Raw genomic sequence first — 21,619 nt, 5'->3', positions numbered from 1 at the left:
CAGAAGCCGGGAGGGCGACAAAGGGACCTTTGTACAATTCCGAGGCAGCCCAAATGCAGAGACAAGTGACCTGAACCTTTGACGGGTATTTAAAAGACAGCCCCACCTTTTTGCCTTTATCCTTACGCTCGCAAACGACAGAAGGGGAGGGAGGAACCGAGGAAGCTGCCACATACTGAGTCAGACCATTGGTCCATCTAGCTCAGCACTGTCTGCACCGACTGGCAGCGGCTTCTCTAAGGAGAGCTGGCCTAGAGAGGAGAGCTGGTCTGGTGGTAGCAAGCACGACTTGTCCCCTTAGCTAAGCAGGATCCACCCTGGTTACATATGAAAGGGAGACAAGAAGTGTGAGCACTGGAAGAGATTCCTCTCAGGGGATGAAGAAGAGCAGAAGGAAGAGCAGAAGGTTCCCAGTTCCCTCCCTGGCGGCATCTCCAAGATAGGGCTGAGAAAGATTCCTGCCTCCAACCTTGGAGAAGCCGCTGCTGCCAGTCTGTGAAGACAATACTAAGCGAGATAGACCAATGATCTGACTCAGTATATGGCAGCTTCCTATGTTCCTAAAGTTGCAGGCAGGAGTCTCTCCCAGCCCTATCTGGAGATGCTGCCAGGGAGGGAACCAGGAACCTTCTGCTCTTCCCAGAGCGGATCCATCCCCTGCGGGGAACATTGGACAGCGCTGACACATGTAGTCACCCATTCAAATGCAAGCCAGGGCACACCCTGCTTAGAAAAGGGGACAAGTCATGCTTGCTAACACAAGACTACCTCTCCACAGAGCAGGAGGGTGAAGACCTTCTGCCTCTGTTCCTGATTGGACGGCTACCAGTTGAAGCTCAGCGTGCCCCTCCCCTCAGGCTTCAGAAAATTAGCACTTGGATTTGAAATTGGAAACTGAAATTTTCCATTGAATTTGAAATTGACAGGCCCCTTAATTTCAATAAGGCTGCTTCTGAGAACTTAATCTGGATGTGAACCAGTGACTGAAATAGCCTTTCTCCTTAACAGTAACACTTAAATTTGTGTTTTTATGAATACGTGTACACACACACACACACAATTTCTGGTACCTGAGATGACACTTGTTAAAAACGGCCAGGAACCCCTGAACTAAACAATCAATTGTCTAGATGTTACAGCCCTAAGGAGTATTCTTATAGATAACAAATGGGCACATTACAGAGCCAAAGAAAATGACAGGTCTCTGCCCCAAGAAGCCTGCAGTCTAAATCTGCTGTGAAATGAGGCAAAAACTCTCTCTCGTCTCTTTTTCGTACAGCCAAGAGCTTATCAGAGGAAAAAGAGGGAAAGCATACTCACTTGGTGACCGTCCATGAAAATAGTTATAATACTGGGAAACATAGGTGAGGATGCTCAGCCTGTCGGGCACTTTTAAGGCGACCATATCTTCAGCGTCCAGCAAAGCTGGGATCCCGAGTTCCTCTTCAGCCACTCTGAAAGCCTACAAGATGCAAACCGAGGAGATGGGATGAAATGTTACTAACCAAAACACTCTAGCTCAGGACTGTCTACACTGACTGGCAGCAGCACGCTCAGTTTTTCCGATGGAAGTCTTTTGCACCACTACCTGGAAATGCCAGGGATTGCACACGTGACCTTCTGCACGCAGATCAGATTCTCTACCACTGGGTTACAGCATCTTCCCAAACATTTCTCCACATATGAAGCTGCCTTATACTGAGTCAGTTAATCCAGCTCTGACTGGCAGCCTCTCTCCAAGATCTCCAGCAAGGGTGGCTCCCAGTTCTTTTTAAGCCAGAGTCATGAAGAATTGGATCTGGGGCATTTTGCACACAACGCATGTGCCCGAACCCTAGGCTGTGGAACCTCTCCCACATTGGAGACTGCCTTTTTCATCTTGCCCAGAGTTGCCAACTCTGACTGGCAGCATCCAGGGTATCAGACAGGGGTTTTTCTGAGCCTGTCCTGGGATTGGACCTGGGACTTTCTGTATGCTAACCAGACCCAACTGGTCTCAGGCATGAGCCTTTCCCAGATCAGGCGCCATAGACTCTTTTCACTGGGGTCCTGGTGCCAATATGATTGAAAACAGAAGGTATCAGTCTCCCAACCATGTTGAACAGTTCCAAGGGAGCACAAATTCTCTTGCCTCTCCATCTTGAATGTATTACATTCTTACGAAACCAAAGAGAGGGAAACTCAAACGAGGCATCCGATTTCTTTGTTTCATTTCTCCCGAATTTTGTGGGCAATGCTGGACCACGAGGGGTTTTTATTTTTATTTGTCTGGCTTTTCATCAGAGAACAACAATTTTGCCTAATTCTGAGGACCTTATAAGGCAAGTCGCAGACCAGAACAGCTCTTCGCAGAAAGACTGAAAAGGCTCTGGAAAGAAAATATAGAGGGGCTTGCCCAGTGAGGTGACGACCAAATCAGAACAATATGGCAGAGAATATCTCGGAGCAAAGAATCTGTTCCCCATGAGATCTCGCTCTGATCAAAGCTGCTTGAAGATTGCCAGAATGAAAGGAAATCCGATTTCTTCTTCTTTCTATGTAAATCACTTCGTGAACTTTCCCATTGGAAAGCAGTATATAAACAACAAACATACTAGCAGAGGAATGCCAAAATAGTGAAGAAATGGAGTTATTCGTCTAGAAAGGAGGAGAGCTGTTCTTGTAGCAGCAAGAATGAATTGCCCCTTTGCTAAGCAGGGTCTGCCCTGGTTTGCATTTGAATGGGAGGAGGCTTCATGTGTGAGCACTGGATGATATTCCCCTTAGGGGATGGGGCCGCTCTGGGAAGAACACCTGCTTGCAGAAAGTTCCAGGTTCCCTCCCTGGCAGCATCTCCAAGATAGGGCTGGGAGAGATTCCTGCCTGCAACCTTGGAGAAGCCGCTGCCAGTCTGTGCAGACAATACTGAGCGAGATGGACCAAGGGTCTGACTCCGTAGAAGGCAGCTTCCTATGTGGGAAGAGAGCTGGTCTTGTGGTAGCAAGCATCAATTGCCCTCTTTGCTGAGCGGGGTCCACCCTGGTTTGCATTTGAATCGGAGATTATTGATGAGCACTGTAAGATATTCCTCTTAAGGGATGAAGCCACTCTGAGAAGAGCGCCTGCATGACGGTTCCAAGTTCCCTCCCTGGCATCTCTAGATAGGGCTGAGAGAGACTCCTGCCTGCAGCCTTGGTAAAGCCGCTGCCAGTCTGGGTAGACAATCCTGAGCTAGATGGACCAAGAGTCTGACTCGGGAGAAGGCAGCTCCCTGTGTTCCTATTTCAACGTCCTCCTGTTATACGCTCCAAAGATTCTGCTGGTTATGAAGGCAAACCCGACTGTCCAATCTCCCTGAACATTTGCAGACATCAACTAGGTGACAACTGTCACCCTCTCTGCAAATATGGTGAAGAACTGATGTCAAATGCCTTGTAGGGATGCACCAGGAAAAAATTCACCAGGGGCATCTCCAGGAAGTGACCGGGAGAGCTGCACCTGTTGAATTTCTGCTTGGCTGCAGCCTTCCCATGCCCAGTGTCCACCTGAAAGGCCACAAGCAAAATGTGAGTGCAAGGAGCCTCATTTCAATATACGAGATTGTACTAAGCCAGCAGACTAGTAGCCATCGATAGACCTCTCCTCCATGAATTTGTCTTAAACTGAGTCAGACCCTTGGTCCATCTAGCGCAGTATTGTCACCACAGACTGGCAGCGACTTCTCCCAGGGTGCAGGCAGGAGACTCTCTCAGCCCTATCTAGAGATGCCCCCATTGTGAGATGGAGAATATCTCACAATGCTCACACATACAGTCTCCCATTCAAATGCAAACCAGGGCAGACCCTGCTTAGCAAATTTATGCTTGCCCCCACGAGACTACTTCTCCTCCCTCAGACCAGCGCTCCTCTCCTCTCTCTGCAGCCCATCTCCTCATAAGGGGATGAAGGCACATTCCATTCCCAAAATGTTCATCCCACGCTTGGATTCTGGAGTCCGCACAGAGCAGATGGGTGGTCTGGACTCTCACTTCATTGCAGAAACATCTGCAGCCTCTTTGCCACACAATTCAGCCCCTTCCCCCCACCAAATACACAAACATCCAGATGTTCAGAAAGCATGGACAAAGCGCAAGAACCAGTTTCCGAATATGATGGACTCTGGGCGAAGCAAGATGCAAGGTTTTAAGAGCAATCACACACACTTATTCGCCCACAGAGTTAACCCAGCTTTTACAAGTTCTTGGAATGTGCAGCTAGAATTGGGAATAGAGAACTGGTTTTGGAGAAGCAAGCAAAAATTGTCCACTTTGCTAAGCAGGGTCCACCCTAGTTTGCATTTAGATGGGTGCCTACATGCAAGCAAGTCAAATGTTTCTAAGCAAGTCAAATGATGGATCAACTGTCAGACTTGCCTCTCCCGTCGCACAGCAGGTGAAGTGAGTGAGTGTGTATGTGTGTGTTAAAATTACATATGTATGTGTCACTTAAAGCACACTTCATTTCCTCCCACCTCTGCCAAATCACAACGCTGGAAAACTGCTCCAGGCTTTAGATACGTATGCGTTGGTGACATCACTGGTGTTAGCCAATAGACACCCCACACGTACACAGCCAGGTGGTCCCTGGTTAAAACTGACCATGCTGGAAAATCTGCAGAACCAGTTTTTTCTGACCTCAGCTGGGGGACAGGAAAGGGTATTTTTGTACGGGACACTAAAATACACATTTAAAACTGGCTCTACAGCTCAAAAAAGATCTTCACTTTGCTTAGAAAATCAGCATACAAGCAATAGTTTTAGGTTCAGTTCTGGGCATATCAAGAACCACTATGCAGAATGACAAAATTTCACCTTTTAAGGAGGTACAACTGGAGGCAGTATGACATCAAGTGCAACTGGGGGAAATACGACAACACCACATAGTTGTGTCACAAGCTGCCAGTACAACTGGTGGATTAGATGAACGCAAAAACATGCATAAAGGGTGAGACGTGTTTTCTTCAGAACAGCACATTGTTTATATTTAGGTCTCTTAGGTTTGATCTAAAAGATCTGGGACCAAGAACTGCAGAGTGGAAGGAAAGGCAGGGAAACACCCTCGGGACACACACAGCCAAAACATCAGAGCAGGAAGTAGATCGGGGTGGGGGGGAATACTCCTTACCAATTGGTTGTTCTCAAAGACATTTCCTTTGCTGAGTGAATTAAAGTTTCTGAAACACAAGAAAATAGAAAGAAGGTTTAAGGCAGAGCAGCCACTGAAAGACTCTCATAATGCCCAGGTACTGCTGCTACTAAGCAGAGGTGCACTAACCCCCGGACCTTGGGGACCTGGTCCGGTCCTCCAAGATCCGGGGAGGCCTCCAAATAGACGGGGCTGGTGGCCTCTTGCAGACCTCCTGCACCCGCCCTGCCAAAGCTCCACTTGTCTCCCGTGTGTCTCCCGTGGGCTTCCAACAATCTCTCAACTGCACAGGCGCACCTTGCGTTTGCTTAGAGACGCTGGCCCCAATGGACGGCTGCAACACCGCTCCTGCTCCCACCCCAATGCCATCGGGGGAGGGGGGAGAAAGGAGAAGGACTGATCTGCCCCCCCCCCTGCCCGCAACCACCCGTCGGCCGTGGTAAGAGTTTTTGTTTTTAAGCGGAGCGGGGGGGGGGCCTCGTGCAGGGTGGGGGCTTGTGGCTGGGTGGTCTGGGTGCCCAAATTACCTTGGTGTGCCCCGGCTACTAAGAACATTTATATACCAAATTATTTAACAAAAGCTCTCAAACTACTACTACTACTACTACATATATATTTATATAACGCTCCTCAACCTCCTCAAAGCAGTTTACACAGAGAAACAATAAATAAATAAGATGGTATGTAGGGCGGTAATTAGGGGTGTGCAGAACTGGTTCAGATCGAACCGGTTTGGGATGCTTGCAAAGGGGTTGAATCCGGAGAGGATTCCCCTCTACAAGCATCGGGGTTCCCTAGCGATAAGATTTGGGTTGAAAAGGGTGGGGGTGGGCAGAAGATCGCCTTGCCCGCGGTGGCTCCATGGTGGTGGCGGGAAGGCTGTTGGCGACTCCTCTAGGCTACGCTGACATCCCCCCCCATCAAACCCAAATGGTTCAACCCAGTTCGATGGAGTTGGAGAATGAACCAAACCATCATGAACCGAACCGTCCCACCGGTTCGATCGAACCGGTTCACAGACTGGCGGTTCCATTCAAATTTGAACCAAACCACCATGGACAGTTCCGTGCACACCCCTACATTTACTTTTAGTTTTAAAAAAATGGCGGTACAGTAAGAAATGAATTTAGTAATAATAAATAATAAGGTACAGTAGCCAGCAGTCAGGGATCATGGGAGTTGTAGTCCATCAACAGTTGGAGGGCTGAGGTGCACAGCTTTGGTTTAAGACAAGGGTTCTCCAACCTGAGCCCTCAGATGCTGTTGGACTACAACTCCCATCACTGAGACAAAAGCAACACTGAAACCAACCAACCAAGTCAATTGGAAAGGGCCTGTCTCATTGGTTGACCGAATACAGGTCTGGAAAATACATTTACAAAAAGACGTCCCTCTACGATAAATATATTCTAGTCTAAAAGTTTCGAACATACTGCCAAAAGCACATGATCACTTTCAAGATGAAATGCAACCTTCGCCTGAGAAATATAATCTAACACATTTCTAGAAACGATCGTCTATCGTGCTCGCCTTTCACAAGTGAGTTCCCCAATGGTGAGTTCTTCAACTACATCTCCCTCCACTCTCCCATTCCAGAGAAAAAGATCCAGTCTGCTAACAGATCGTGTCAAATTAGAACCAGCAAAATTACTAATCTTATCCCTAGAGGAGCGTTGTGCCAGTGGACATTTTCGACTTCTTGTTGTATGCACACACGATAGTCCACATTTAAAATGCCTTTATTAGGCGCATTCCAGGCATTACAATCACCCCTGGTCACAAAAGCCTCTGGGGAAAGAGAAATTATTTGCATTACACATTGCCCAAATTGAAGCCAAAAAATTACTAATTACTTGTCTCGAACCCTGGCAGGGAGCATACATGTTAACTAAACCAAGAAATAAACATGTCCCTTGGGGGCGGGGGGAAGCTACTGTGTGGCAGGCAGTCGCATTTCACAGCTTCTCCTGCGAACTGAGCAAAGAGGCAGCTTTTTAAAGTGGTGATGCTCTTTACTGAGCAGGGGGAGAGCAACTGGCCCTATCCGTCCCTAGCACAGCAGCCCTCCAGTGGCTGTTGCTGGTGTCTATCTTATATTTCTTTTTCAGGTTGTGAGCCCTTTGGGGACAGGGAGCCCTCTTTATTTATTTATATCTATGTAAGCTGCTAGTATACACACACAAGAACACAAGAACAGCCCTGCTGGATCAGACCCAAGGCCTAACTAATCCAGCATCCTGTTTCACACAGTGGTCCACCAGATGCCTCTGGGAAGCCCACAGGCAAGAGGTCTGTGCATGCCCTCTCTCCTGCTGTTGCTCCCCTGCAACTGGTATTGAGAGGCTTCTTGCCTCTGAGGCTGGAGGTGGCCTATAGCCAGCAAGCTAGTAGCCACTGACAGACCTGTCCTCCATGAATTTCTCTAAACCCTTCTTAAAGCCACCCATGCTGCTGGCAGTCACCGACAAAAGAAAGTCCTTTTCACATAACATCCTGTGGTAGAGAATTCCACAAGCTGATTATGTGTTGTGTGAAAAGGACTTTCTTTTGTCGGTCCTAAAGTACTTGGCAATCATTTTCATGGGATGGTCCCTGGTTCTAGTGTGCTGAGAGAGGGAGAAAAAAGTCTATCAAGGGTCTCCACAGCCTGCATGGTTTTACAGACCTCTGTCGTGTCTCTGCTCAGTCGTCCTTTTTCTAAACTAAGAAGCCCCAGATGTTGTAGCCTTGCCTCGTAAGGAAGGTGCTCCAGGCCCCTGATCATCTTGCTTGCCAGTTCTATAATGTCCAGTTCTACAATGTCCTTCTTAAGGTATGGTGACCAGAACTGGACGCAGTACTCCAAGCATGGCCGCACCATACTTTTGCAGAAGGGCATGATAATATTAGAAGCTTTATTGTCAAACCCCTTCTTAACATTTTTGGAGCATGGAACTGGCCTTTTTCACAGCTGCCGTACACTGAGTTGACACTTTCAATGATTCTTTTGTATCTCCCATATTGTACAAGATATAGTTTTGGTTTTGAGGTGCAAATATCCCCCAGGGACTTGGATAGAAGACAACATTTTGTGAGTACAGCTTGTCCTGTTGTAGCCCTGCAGAGAGGGAAGAAGATGCACCCCGCAAAATTCCCTCCGATATAACTCTTAAAGAAGGAGGCGGAAAAGCAGAGGTGATGCAATCACAAAAGCTTCTTACAAAAGGGATGTGCGGGGGGGTGCTCAGAGGAAGGACTAGGATGAAAGGTTTCTTTCAGCTGTGGAAGCTTCCCTGAGAAGAGTTTCTTGGCCACTGGCTGTGGAGCAAACAGGTCCGGGAAGAAGTTCAAAAGAAGTGGGAGGGATTGGCCGGCCGTTCCTCTGGGGACTGAGCAGAAAGAGATACGAGGAGGAGAGAGACAGAGAGAGAGAGAGAAACCTTACCAGCCAGGTGCTAGCAGAGAAACATAGGAAACTCGAGGTTATCATCATATTTTAGAGCTGGAAGGGATCCTAGAGGTCATCCAGTCCACCTCCCACTCAGTGCAGAAAGCTGCCACAGCATCCGCCACAGATGGCTGCCCAGACTCTTTCTGACAACCTCTAAAAAGGGGAAAGCCTTGAACGAGAGAGACTGATCCACTGCAGAATAGCAAGAGACAGAGGAGGAGAGCTGGTCTGGGGGCAGCAAGCATGAATTGTCCCCTTGGCTAAGCAGGGTCTGCCCTGGTTGCATTTGAATGGGAGACTACATGTGTGAGTGCTGTAAAGTATTTCCCTTAGGGGATGGGGCCACTCTGGGACGAGCATCCACATGTTTGCATGCAGAAGGTTCCAAGTTCCCTCCCTGGCATCTCCAGACAGGGCTGGGAGAGACTCCTGCCTGCCTGCAACCTTGGAATAATAATATTCATTCATTCATTCAGGCACATTTCTATACTGCCCCATATACAAATCTCTGGGTTGCTCACAATGTAAAGCAACAACAACAATTGACAGCGTTAATTTAAAATATAGATACTCTAAAACTTTAAACTTTAAAACTATAAATTAAGCTATTTATTTTACTGACAGGTCCCTGCAGCCAGGTATTTTCGGTGGCACCCTACAGAGAGAACCTGCAAGGGGGAATTCAGGTTTCCCCACATGTCAAGTGGCTCATGGAGCAGCTAGGAGACTGAGCTGTGACTTAGCATATTCCCAGCCCTGATCTTGCCTTCTCCAGGAGCTTAACAGGAAACCTTGCGCGAGCCTGTGGCTGGGCATGGTGAACATTTTAGGCACCTTTCACCCTCAGAAGCAGAAAGGGTTGGGACTGTCTTGAGGGAATATTCTTCCAGCTGTATTTTGCACCCTTTCTGTCCAGCCCCTCCTCCCGACAGAGTCCCATTAGCTCCACCCAGATGGTTATCTGTTAACTGCCCTCTAAGTCAACAAACATTCCGCTCCACTGAGCTACAGTGGGCAGTTTGCGGTGGGGGCGGGGTTGCAACAAGAGAAAATAGAGTGTGTGTGGGGGGGGGGTGGACCCCAAAGTGCTGAATAAGATAATATTTTCTTTATTCTAAAGAATAAAGATAATATCAACTTATTCAGTACCTTTTTTCCTCCTCCTGGTTTTGTAGTGCTGAATCATTTTTCTCCCCCTTCTTTTCCCTTTTTTGGGAGGCTTTTTTGTTTTGCTCCAGTATCTCTCTCTTGCCCACAGGTGCTCCAGTTATATGTCCATAAGGATCATAACATGTCCAGCTTTTGCAAAAATGGATATAAGGTCATTGTCGTCGTCCTGACGTACTTTGCAAGGTTGCTGTCAACCTGGCTAAGGTAATGCACTTGAAATGCTTTGAACACCCTCAGGGCTAAATACGACTAATGTTACTCATCATGTGCCAATGCAGCTTCCAATGCGTGCATGCTATCAACCAATGGGAGAACTTTGTGTGCAAGCATCCAGTGTATCATGTGTAAATCACATCATGGTCCGCAGAAGATGTCTGTAAGACGTGACACGTTCCCTGCTTTGGGTTTTTTCCCGTACCTATGACCCTTTTAGCACCTGGGTCCAGTGTGGCTGGTCCACCTTGACTTTCCTTCATCTGAGCCACTGGCTGAGAATTCCCTGCTGCTGCACACTGGTGCTTAGGAGAGACACAAGGAACAAGCTGCCATATACTGAGTCAGACCATTGGTCTACCTAGCTCAGTATTGTCTTCACAGACTGGCAGCAGCTCCTCCGAGGTTGCAGGCAGGACTCTCTCTCAGCCCTATCTTGGAGATGCTAAGAAGCAGTGTTCTCTCTAATTTTTTTCATCTATGTGCAGAATGAATTTTGTTTCTGGGTGGCAGCATCAAGGCTGTGTGCACGCACCTGCATTCAGAATGGGGCCTTCCTGATTCAACCTGAGCGGGATCTAAAATTAACTGCGCAGACATCAAAAAACGTGTGAGCGCATGCGCACGCGCACACCTTAGGGGGAATACTGCCAGGGAGGGTACTTGGAACCTTCTGCATCCAAGCGTGCAGATGCTGTTCCCAGAGCGGCCCCATCCCATAAGGGGAATATCGTACAGTGCTCACACTTGTAGTCTCCCATTCAAATGCAAACCAGAGCAGATTCTGCTTAGCAAAGGGGGCTATTCATGCTTGCTGACACAAGACCAGCTCTCCTCTCAAAAGGAGAACAGTCCTTTGTTACTTCTAGCTCTGCTTCCCCCAAACCAGACAGCAGTGGAGTTATAATGGGAGAAGAATGCCTTCCAGCTAACGGGGGCTGTCTCTCCTTGCACACTCAAACCCCCCCCCCTTTTGCCCGCTTTCTCGTGAAAGGCTGCCACTGAAGTGTAAACAGCCGGAATCTGTCAAGCCTGTTAGCACAACATGTCTAAACATCGGTCGGGGGAACAAAAAAAAAATACATTTCTTCTCTGTTTGCCTGGACTCCACACACAGGCAAAAGCAACCTCCCCAGCTGTTTGCTAGGAAATCAAATGCGACTTAAACACACACAAGGGTTTGGGTATTGCCAGGCAGGCATTCCTGCTGGGGGCGGAAGCTTGAACCTAGGAACTTCGGAGGGAAAGGCTGCAATCCTACACACACTTCTCCCTCTCCCTCTCTCTGAAATGGCTTATTAAGGCAAACTATACATTGAAATACATCTTAGAATTCATAGCACTACAAGACCATATCGCTCCTGGTACTTAACATATGAATACAAATACAACAAATATTTATATACCACTTTTCAACAAAAGTTCCCAAAGCAGTTTACGTTGATATCAGTCAATCAATAAAATAGCTCCCTATCTCCAAAGGGCTCACAATCTAAAAAAGAAACGTAAGAGATACACCAGCAACAGTCACCGGAGGGATACTGTGCTGGGGATGGATAGGGCTAGTTGCTCTCCCCCTGCTAAATACAGAGAAATTATCTTGTTTACTTTCGGTTTTGCTTGCCGTGACTTAAAGTTGTTCTAACAAATAAATAAATAAATAATAGTAACAACAACATTTCTAGAGTGTATTGCAACAGAAATCCTCAAAGCAGATTGCACAAGGGAGACACCAACAACAGTCATTGGGAGGGAGCCTGGTGGGCGTCGGATAGGGCCAGTGGCTCCCCCCTGCTAAACAGAAAAGAGCCCCCACTTTAATAGGTGCCTCTTAATGCCTGGAACTCACCCAGAGATTTGCCAGCAGATCCAATCCTCTATACTGATTGGCTCTCTGCAGAGGTCTTTCCTAAATCTTTTCAAACTGGAGATAAAGAGAGCCCTGCTGGATGAGGCCCAAGGAGGCCTATCTAGCCCAGCATCCTGTTTCACACACTGGCCCACCAGATGCCTCTGAGAAGCCCACAGGCAAGAGGTGAGGGCATGCCCTCTCTCCTGCTGTTGCTCCCCTGCAACTGATATTTAGAAGCGTCGTGCCTCTGAAGCTGGAGGTGGCCCACAGCCACCGGACTAGTCGCCATTGATAGTCCTGCCCTCCATGAATTTGTCGAAGCCCCTTTTCAAGCCACCCAAGCTGGTGGCCATCTCCACATCCCATGGCAGAGAATTCCATAGATGCAGTTATGTGCTGTGTGAAAAAGTACTTCCTTTTGTTGGTCCTAAATTTCCTGGCATTCAATGAATAAATTTAGACACCTCTATCATGTCTCCCCATAATCGCCTATTTTCCAGACTAAAAAGCCCCAGATGCTGTAACCTTGCCTGATAAGGAAGGTGCTCCAAGCCCCTGATCAACTTGGTTGCCCTCTTCTGCAAGTTGTCCAGTTCTACAATGTCTTTCTTAAGATATGGTGACCAGAAATGCATGCAGTACTCCCAAGGTGGCCGCACCGTTGTTTTGTATAAGGGCATGATAATATTAGCAAGTTCAATTTCAGTCTCCTTCCTAATGACCCCTAGCATGGAATTTGCAGTTTTCACAACTGCCACACACTGGGTCAACATTTTCAATGAGCTGTCCACCACAACCCCAAGATCTCTCTGGCATTGGTATTCAGTAATCCCTCGCCAAGCGCGAGGGTTCTGTTCCAGCAAAACCCCACGGTTGACTAATTCATGGTTGGCGAGCCATTGAAATGAATGGGAAATGGGATTAGGGGAACAGAAATAGCGGGAAAGACCGAAAAAATAAAGGAAACTTTTTTTTTTTAAGGCAAAAAAATCCCCCCAAATCCCTTAATATTGCCAAGAATCGTCTAGAGGAATGAGCAGATTGAACCGCCCCAAAACACTCAAAGACACTTTAAATCATGAGGCGTGGGCAAGGCTCAACATGAGGAATGAGCAGATTGAACCTCTGAACCCCCAAAGTTTCTCTAAAAAACCCCAAATCACTAAAAAAAAACCCCTCGTCAACTGCAGATACTTGGGTCACAGTTGGTGAGACCAGACACAATTTCCCATTAACAGATACTCAAAACCACGGTCGATTAATCGTATTCAGTTACTGGGTTACCCAGGGGCCGTTAGCTTAAATGGCTGACAGACTTATCCCTGGCGAATAACTAGTCAGTAGTTGGGGAAACTGAAATGGAACCTCTGTGTTCAGGAGCAGTATACCTGTGAATGCCAAGTGCTAGGCAGAAATAGCAGGCAAAGGTCAGTTTACCCAGGGAAGATCCTTCCTTGTCCCCAAATACAATAATGTGCACCTTCTGGTCAAATGTTGTCATACAGGGAACTTTGACTTCCAGAATCCAGATAATACTTGCATGGAGTTCTGCGGGCAGCTTTAAAAATCTCCCCCACCCTCTCTCCCCATTATCAATCAATCTATCTGGTATCTTGGAGTCTAAATCCTACAGCGTCACCCACTGAATCACCCCACTTCCCCAAAAGCCAGGCCAGGAAGAGCGTCTCGGTTCTCCCATGAGATTTTGCTTCCCTAACACAGCACCTGTCGCAACCCCAAAGCCACAAGCGGGATGACTTCAGAGGTTCTGCGCAACAGGCAGACCCACTATTGCCTTGTTCACTTCGCTCACTTCCATGTGACCCCAGGGTAGGAAGCAGCTGGGGACCAGCAGGCAGGCAGATGAGTCGCCTTGCGGTCTGACGTCAGCCAACTGGACTCCTTTATCCAGCCTGGTCCGCTTCCTTCACCCTCAGCCTAGTTCTCACGGAGACAGGAGACTTTGTCCTGGGTTGCACCACTCCTGATTCAAAAGCAGGAGCTCCTAGTGACTACAGAAATATTCCCTGCACATGGGAAGCTGGCAGCTCAGGGAGAAAGCTAGGCCAGAACCCTTTCCCCTGACATACGAGCTGTCCATGTGGAAGGATTTTGTTGGCTGATTTGTTTGTTTGTAGAGAGGAGCATTCGGTCCTCACCTTCAGTCCAAAGTGGTTGAACTGAAGGTGTGGCCTCAGACTCTCCAAGCAGAAGGCCTTTGTAGCATGCAAACACATGCAGGGTTAAAGTCTCCGTGGAGATGGGATATCTGTGCTGGGGCTATACCGAAAGTGGTTCTGCCTAGAGATAGCCTAGACTGTCCAAGCAGAAGGCCTCAGTATCATGCTAACACATGCAGGGTTAAAGTGTAACTAGATCCTTAGAGATGGATATCTGTGCTGGGACTATACCATCTGTGCCAGGGCTATACCGAAAGTGGTTCCGCCTAGAGATAACCTAGATTGTCCAAGCAGAAGGCCTCAGTATCATGCTAACACATGGAGGATTAGAGTGTAATTAGATCCTTAGAGATGGATATCTGTGCTGGGGCGAAGCAGGATGGCATGATAAAATACTTGGCCATAGCAAGATATCCCTTGCATGCAGAAAATAAGCTTTCCCCTGATATTTCAGTTTTCTATATGCAGAAGTCGGCCGGGGGGTGGTGGTTATGGAGGAACATTCAAGCATGTGAGCCTCTATTTGTCATCTGAAGTGGTACAGGCCAGACACACATTTACTACCTCTGTGGGAACAAGGCCTTAGTTATGCTCCCATCTTACTTGAGTTTTCCTGGAAAACACAAGTCCTCTGGATCACAAAATTTGTATTAGGAAGAGCCCTGTTGGATCAGACCAAGGCTCCATCGAGAAGAGAGGCTCCCAAGCTCTCTGTTGGATCACAACTCCCATCATCCCCAGCCACAACGGCCTTCAGAGCTGTAATTCAACAGCCGCTGGGAACCAAATGTGGGGAATCCCAGCTTCAGAACAACATTCCAACCCGATGCTTCTGGAAAGTCCACCAGCACAGCATGCAAGGAACAGCTCTGTGGCTGGCTCACAACACCTTGTATTGAGGGGTAGACTGTCTCTGAGCATGGAGGATCTTCAGTTTTGAGATTATGGATAAAACTGCGGGGGAGCTGGCATGGGGTGGAAGTCCTTGCTTTGAATCTCACCTGAGCCATGAATGTGGGGTGTGTGTGTGTGTGGCTTTGCTCTCAGCTTCAGCCCTGCCCCTCCATCACCAAGACAAGGGTACCAAGAGTGGCCTACCTCATCTGGCTGTTGTAACGACACCTGGGATAACCCGTGTGAAGCGTTTTAAATACCCAGGGTTACACCATGATCAAAAAGAGATCCGCTCAGGCATGTTTCCTTGCACCGACAGCATTTGACCATAAGGTGCAAATTATGGTCTCCCCCCCCAACTCCACTCCAAGGTAAACTGGCCTTCGCCTGCTGTTTCCCCCTAGCACTGGGCACCCAGGGGTATACTGCTCCTGAACATGCAGGCTCCATTTCACTTTCCCGGCGACTCGCTGCTGATGGACGGATTCCCCAGGAATCTGTCCATCAGAACCCCCCACCCCACCCCACCCCCACCAGTGCTGCCCCTACTCACATGAGTTCCGGCCTGTGGCGATGGAGGATGGCGCAGAAGGCCAAGCCGTCCCGGAACGAGGTGGTCATGTTCGTGATGTGGACATCCTTGTACCCTTCACACTGCTGGCGGCACCATTGCTGGAGGGCTTGGATGGCTGCCATCTTCGCGGGGGGGGGGTCGATCGCGGGGGGGGTTAGAATAAAAGGAGATAGAAAAACAGAGGGATAGTTTGCAGGGGACAGGAAGGCGAAAGGCAGGCAGGCAGGAGCCGGGCGGGGCGGGGGGAGGAGGCGGCGCCCCTCACCCAAGCCTCTGGGCTGCTCTGGAAAACAAAGAGTGAAGTCTCCAGAAGTGTCCCCCCCACACACACAAGTGGGGACTGTCCTCCAGAGGCCAAGCTTCCCCCCTTAAAGGAGCACCCCGCCGCACTCCAAGTCCACGTGGTTCTTCGGGGGAGCGGGGGGGACGTCGACTACATCTCCCCTCCAGGAAGCGGGGCTGGCCTCCGGCTGCAGAGCGCAAAGTCGCCACTTCGGCCGTGCGCAAAGACGCGCGGCTGCCCGGAGGGGCGCGCCAAGGAGGGGCGATCTGCGGCCGGCAAGCTCCCCGCCGGGCAGCCTCCAACTTCCCGAGCGCCCCGCTGCTGCTTCCCCCTTCCTCCTCCTCCTCCTCCTCCTCTTCTTCTTCTCCTCCCGGACAAGCTCCAACGGCCGCCGGATCTGTGGGAAGGAGGCGGGCAGAGAGAGAGAGAGAGAGAGGCAGGCAGCGTCTGGGGGGGGAGGGAGGGAGGGAGGCGCGGCGCGGAGGAGCCCGCAGCCCTGACCGAGCGCCGGACTCCGCCTCCGCGCTACCCCGCGGCGGCTCCCCACGCCCCTTCTCCCCCGCTGGCCTGCCAGGGCTTCTCCGCCGCGCGGGTCGCGACTCCGGGAAGCCCGGGCGCGCTGGCTCGTGGGGAAGCCCGCCGCCCGCGCAGCCAGGTGCTGCAGTGGGAGCTGCTCGCTGGCCGACTCGCAGGAAGCCCCGAGACTTGGCTCGGCGGGGGAGCTAGGCTGCCACTCCGCCGCCCCTGGGCAGCTTTCCTCCGTCAAAAGCAAGCCCGAAGGCGAGACCGCGCCACTGTTGGTTCCTCCAGATTTAGTGTCCGGACTGAGGTACAGTGCCCTTGGACGTGGAGGCTCTACGATGGCTAACGACAGGCCTCTACTCTGCCCGTCGACGTCATCTAAGGCAGCTAACCTAAACTAGTCATTGGATTAGCCGATTATATTCACTGCAGAATCAGATGACATCCACTGAAATAATCTAAAATAGTAATCTAAACTAACCATCCCCCTGTCTTGAGCCAGGCAGATACAGTAAATCCAGGGTGCCCAGTCTTGGGCCTCCAGATGTGGCTGGACTACAACTCCCATTGTCTCCAGTCATGATGGCTGCGGATGATGGGCGCTGTAGTCCAACCACGTCTGCAGACCCAAGGTTGGGGGCCTATGCATTAAATGTGTACGCTGCCCAGAGACAGGAGTTTGGGGCAATAATTAATTCATTAAAATTCAGACAAAGAACCAACTCCTTTATTTCAACTCCTTTCAATCACTTACCAGTCGGTTTCATTGGGTGATTCAGAGTTCTAGTCTTAGATCTCTAGTAGAGAGAAAAACAGTATTGCTGTTGTTGCTGTTGTTTAAAACAAACACAAGTACAGTCATTCACACAAACATGTATGAGTTGACATCTGTACGCTCGTACAGCATAATTTCTGAATCAGGCTATGCTGAAATCAATGGGGGAAACCTCCCCTCTGTTCATTTTCTCCACAACATGCTGCAGTCTCTTAATCCAGGGGGTCTCAAATGTAGATCCCCAGATGTAGGGACTACAACTCCCATCCTCCCCAGCCACAGCCTGGGGATGTTGGGAGTTGTACTCCAAAACAACATCTGAGAAGCCAAGGTTGAGAACCCCTGGATTTATTATATTAGCATCACTTTGCATATGCATGGAACAGTAGTTCTAAAGAAAAAGAATTGGTTTTAGATGGTGCATTGGTATGCCTCTTTAGAAAGAGGCATTCCCTTCTGTGTGTAAGACAAAGAAGAATACCTCTTCTAAGAAGACACCACCCACCCACAGATTTTTAAGTACCTGCACTCAGAATAGTTAACTTTTTAAAAACATCTACTGCTGGGCCGTTTTTAAATAATTCAAAAGATGTTTCTTCAATAAACTGATGCCTGACTGTTCTCAGTATAACCTCAACCCCAGGGAATGTAGGTGGGGGGAAGTGTATAAAAAGCCCCTGACCAAAATAAAATAAAATAGAATTTTGGGTTTTTTGCATATTTCTATACCGACCAAGTTCTGTACCCCTGTGCAGTTTATATAATATGTTCCAAAATTTAAAAACACAATCAAACAAAACATTAAAATAATGTAAAGCAGTTTAAAAGATAAACTAATAGGAACTTTAAACCTTTTAAACTCAAGGCCTGATTAAACAGGAATGTCTTCAGCGACTTCTTAAAAACAGCAAGATAGGGGTGGTTAGATTTGGATCTCTTCCAGATCCTTCTTTGGGGGCTCTCAGAATCCTGCACCAGGCCTTTTAAAAGACAATCTTGTCTCTCTGATCTCCCCCCCCCCGGTGACAACCTGTTATTATTTATTGTTATTATTTATTACATTTATAAACCGCCCCATCCAGAGGCTCAGGGCGGTGTTGACTGTAAGCTCCTTGGGGCAGGGGTTGGCCTCTCCCCCTTTTTTCTCTCCTTTGCTCCTGTTTACTCTGTAATGTGTACCGTGTCCGTTGATGACACCATATATAAATGATAAACCATAATCATCTGGCAACCCTCCCCGGTTGCATATTAGATTTGCTACCATGCCCTGTGCCAGAGCGGCATTTGGTGGCCTAAACCACAGCCAGAGAGGAGAGAGAGAGACCCTCGCCGGCCATAGACAGGAACAGTCAGAATAAGCCGACGAGCTCACGAGAGATGCCGTCACCCGGGTGTCAATGGAGCAACCGAGGCGAGGTGGTATTTGTTTATTTATTTATTTCCCCCTTTTAAAAAGGGCTGCTGCCTATAAATTGGCTCACAAGGATTAATAATACATGCCATATAATATATTAATGACAACTCTCTGGGCACGATATGGATAATATACATTAATATATAACCACCCTTACAAATAATTCACCGGGCTCCCTCGGTCTCATCGGTGGTCACCGGCCAATGTATTTACTTTATGGTAAGGATTATAGATGGCATTATAAATGGCTTGCCGGCCCATGTCCGCAACTTTTTCCGAACGTCTCCGTTTTCTTTATTATTAATGGCTCTCGGATAGTACCACGGCACCACGGCACAAACAATGCGGCATGAATATTTGATGGGGCATCTATAGCCTGCCCATTTATCATTTATAACAGGCTACAAAAACATTATAAAACATTTATTACACGTTTATAGATCATTTCATAGTAAAGCAAAGTTGTGTTATAAATGCATTATTAATCCTCCACGCCGTTTATAGGAATCTCTTGTAATAAGGGTTTAGCATATGTTGCTCTACAAGCAGGATAATAAATAGGATGTCGCCCACTGATGAGAGATATATTACACTGTAGAACTTTACTTCCCAGTCATGGACAGCTTTGGCAGCCTTGGACGTGTTTTCAACTTCTCCTGACACATAAGTTGCTCTAAGAATTAATCGGGATGTGACGGGGCCAGTCAGAGATGGGGGTTGAAGGCTTGAATAGGTTCTAGCAAAGGACTGTTTCGTGGCAACAGATATTCGCCTAATTCACACAATTGTTCCAATCGACATAGGAAGCAGCCATATACTGAGTCAGACCATTGGTCTATCTAGCTCAGTATTGTCTTCACAGACTGGCAGCGGCTTCTCCAAGGTTGCAGGCAAGAGTCTCTCTCAGCACGATCTTGGAGATGCTGCCAGGGAGGGAACTTGGAACCTTCTGCTCTTCCCAGAGCAGCCCCATCCCCTAAGGGGAATCTCTTATAGTGTCCACATATGTAGTCCCCCATTCAAATGCAAACCAGGGTGGACCCTGCTTAGACCCTGCACATCAGGACTCCTGGGAAAGCCATAAGGACTTAAGCACTCTCCATGCATCCTCCTTGTTAATTGCATGGGCTAGTTCAGGGAAGAAAGTATCTTCTGAACTGGCCCCAAATGTGCTAACAGCTCAAAAAGCAGTGCTTCAATTACAGGCATTCAACTTTCAGATGCATGAAGAATGTTTTTCTGTTTGCTTGTTGTTGTTGTTTTAAAAAATCTTGCCAGGTGCATTTTGTTTGTAAAGGCCTTAAAAAACATTCAAAAAGTGTTTAAAAATAATAAATTTGTTTTGTCAGGTTGAATGGAAACACTGAGGAGCATCTGGTGGAGCACTGTGGAAAACAGGATGCTTGGATGGAGAGGCCTTGGCTTGATTCTGCAAGGATCTTCTTATATTCCTAGTCTTGCATTCATTTGCTAGAGTTTCTTGGATATTGTAAGGTTACCTTTAGGGCCAGGGATCGTACTTATGCCAGCAAATGTTGGGAGGCGGGTGGAGGAGGAGGAGGCACACACGGCCATGTGCACAGTGAAAATTTGCAGGAAGTGGTGGGCAAGGGCTCAGCTGACGTCAGCTATCTTTTATTTGAAGTAGGGTGGCCAATGTTGGTTGTCATACTAAAGCAACCACAATTGAATCGGAGTGTGCATGGAACCCATTCCGGCAGTTCGGTTCGAGTTCAAGCCGAACCGGAACTGGCCCGGCTGGAGTTGAACCAACCCCCAGTTCGGTCCGTGTATCGAACCAGGCCGAACTGGTTAAGAACCAGTTCGGCAGTTCAAGGGGGCACGCTTGCAAAGGAGACGGTTGGAGCCGGGCCACACTGGAGCGCTGAATCCTGCCTGCAACCTTGGAGAAGCCGCTGCCAGTCTGTGCAGACAGTACTGAGCTAGATGGACCAAGGGTCTGGCTCAGTAAGAAGGCAGCTTCTTATGTTCCTAAGCCTTTGGGTCCAGGCTCCAAAATTACCTAGGTGCACCTCTGGAGAGGTTTGTGACATCTTTGCAAACACTTTCCATTCTGCAGCCAGTAATTTTGCAGTCGTGGTGTTAATGGCAATTAACATCACGACTGGTAGAGAGCCAGCGTGGTGTAGTGGTTAGAGTGCTGGACTAGGACCACGGAGACCCGAGTTCAAATCCCCCTTCAGCCATGAAACTAGCTGGGTGACTCTGGGCCAGTCACTTCTCTCTCAGTCTAACCTACTTCACAGGGTTGTTGTGAGGAGAAACCTAAATATGTAGTACTCTGGGCTCTTTGGAGAAAGAGCGGGATATAAAATGTAAATAAAGACAATGAGAAAGAAGCCAGCTCAGTCTTCTGTTCTGGGTGGGAATCTTCAGTCTTTGCTTCATCCGGCTGTGAAAAGAGACCAAATCTCCCAGCCAAGAGAGGCTCCAGAAACAGAGATGCACACAACTCAGTTTTTCAGTGCTGAGTAGATGGAACTTTTAATGGCCAATAGATTCCCTCCATGCATCAATATTCACACACGCATTGCCAGGGAAGCCTGTTTTGGTCCTTTACCCAGTAGTTGGATGTGACTTCAAGCTACATTCCAAGGTGGCTTGGGAATAGAATAGCCAAATAGCCCCATAAATTCTGGCCTTGGACAGTCTAAGCAAGAGAGCCAGACAGATTCTTGCTTATCTGTAAAGCTGAAACTAAACTTGGGACATATTTATTCCAGCAGTTTCAAAGAGGCAATCCCTGCTGAGGCTTAGAGAGAGAGAGTGAAGGGCTGAAGTCCGAATAAAATCAAACAGCTTTGCCATAGAAACATGTCCCTCCCCTTTCCTGGATTGGCTGGGCCTCTGAAAGGAACCTGGTTCCTTCATCTGCCCATGAGGAAGGAAACAGTGGTTAAAGCCCTGAGCTGATAGCGAAAGGATAATGGGTATTTAGCGACTACGTAGCTTCAAATCATCTTGCAAATATTAACCAATTAACCTCTCCTGCCCTGATGAAGTGTGCACATTAATATTAAGAGGGCAGGCCTCACGGTTTTATGCAGCCACACAGTGTTGAATCTGTCCAGAGCATACACTCTCCAACATTTCAGAAGAAAGCGGGGATACACTCGGGGCTTTTTAAA

General features: G+C 48.3%; 1 protein-coding gene across 9 annotated transcripts in view; it reads right to left on the bottom strand.

The window, feature by feature from the left end:
* The window catches only part of MICALL2 (MICAL like 2), a 114,414-nt gene that overhangs the window by 91,766 nt on the left and 1,029 nt on the right, over positions 1-21,619 (bottom strand). For 7 of the 9 annotated variants that reach the window (XR_008312057.1, XM_053276825.1, XM_053276820.1 and 4 more), the window contains exons 2-5: positions 17,036-17,078; positions 15,456-15,598; positions 5,143-5,191; positions 1,321-1,462 (exon numbers count right to left, since the gene is read on the bottom strand). Coding sequence is in view for 8 of the 9 variants with exons in the window: in XM_053276825.1 (XP_053132800.1) it covers positions 1,321-1,462; positions 5,143-5,191; positions 15,456-15,598 (334 nt within the window). In the remaining variant the exon portion in view is untranslated. Of the gene's footprint in view, positions 1-1,320; positions 1,463-5,142; positions 5,192-8,363; positions 8,417-15,455; positions 15,620-17,035; positions 17,079-21,619 lie in introns of those variants that run through there. The other 2 variants (XM_053276821.1, XM_053276828.1) reach the window with 2 other exon arrangements.

The sequence above is a fragment of the Hemicordylus capensis genome, chromosome 13 (genome assembly GCF_027244095.1).
Source record: "Hemicordylus capensis ecotype Gifberg chromosome 13, rHemCap1.1.pri, whole genome shotgun sequence".
NCBI lineage: Eukaryota > Metazoa > Chordata > Lepidosauria > Squamata > Cordylidae > Hemicordylus > Hemicordylus capensis.
This window is presented reverse-complemented; position numbering and strand designations above follow the sequence as displayed.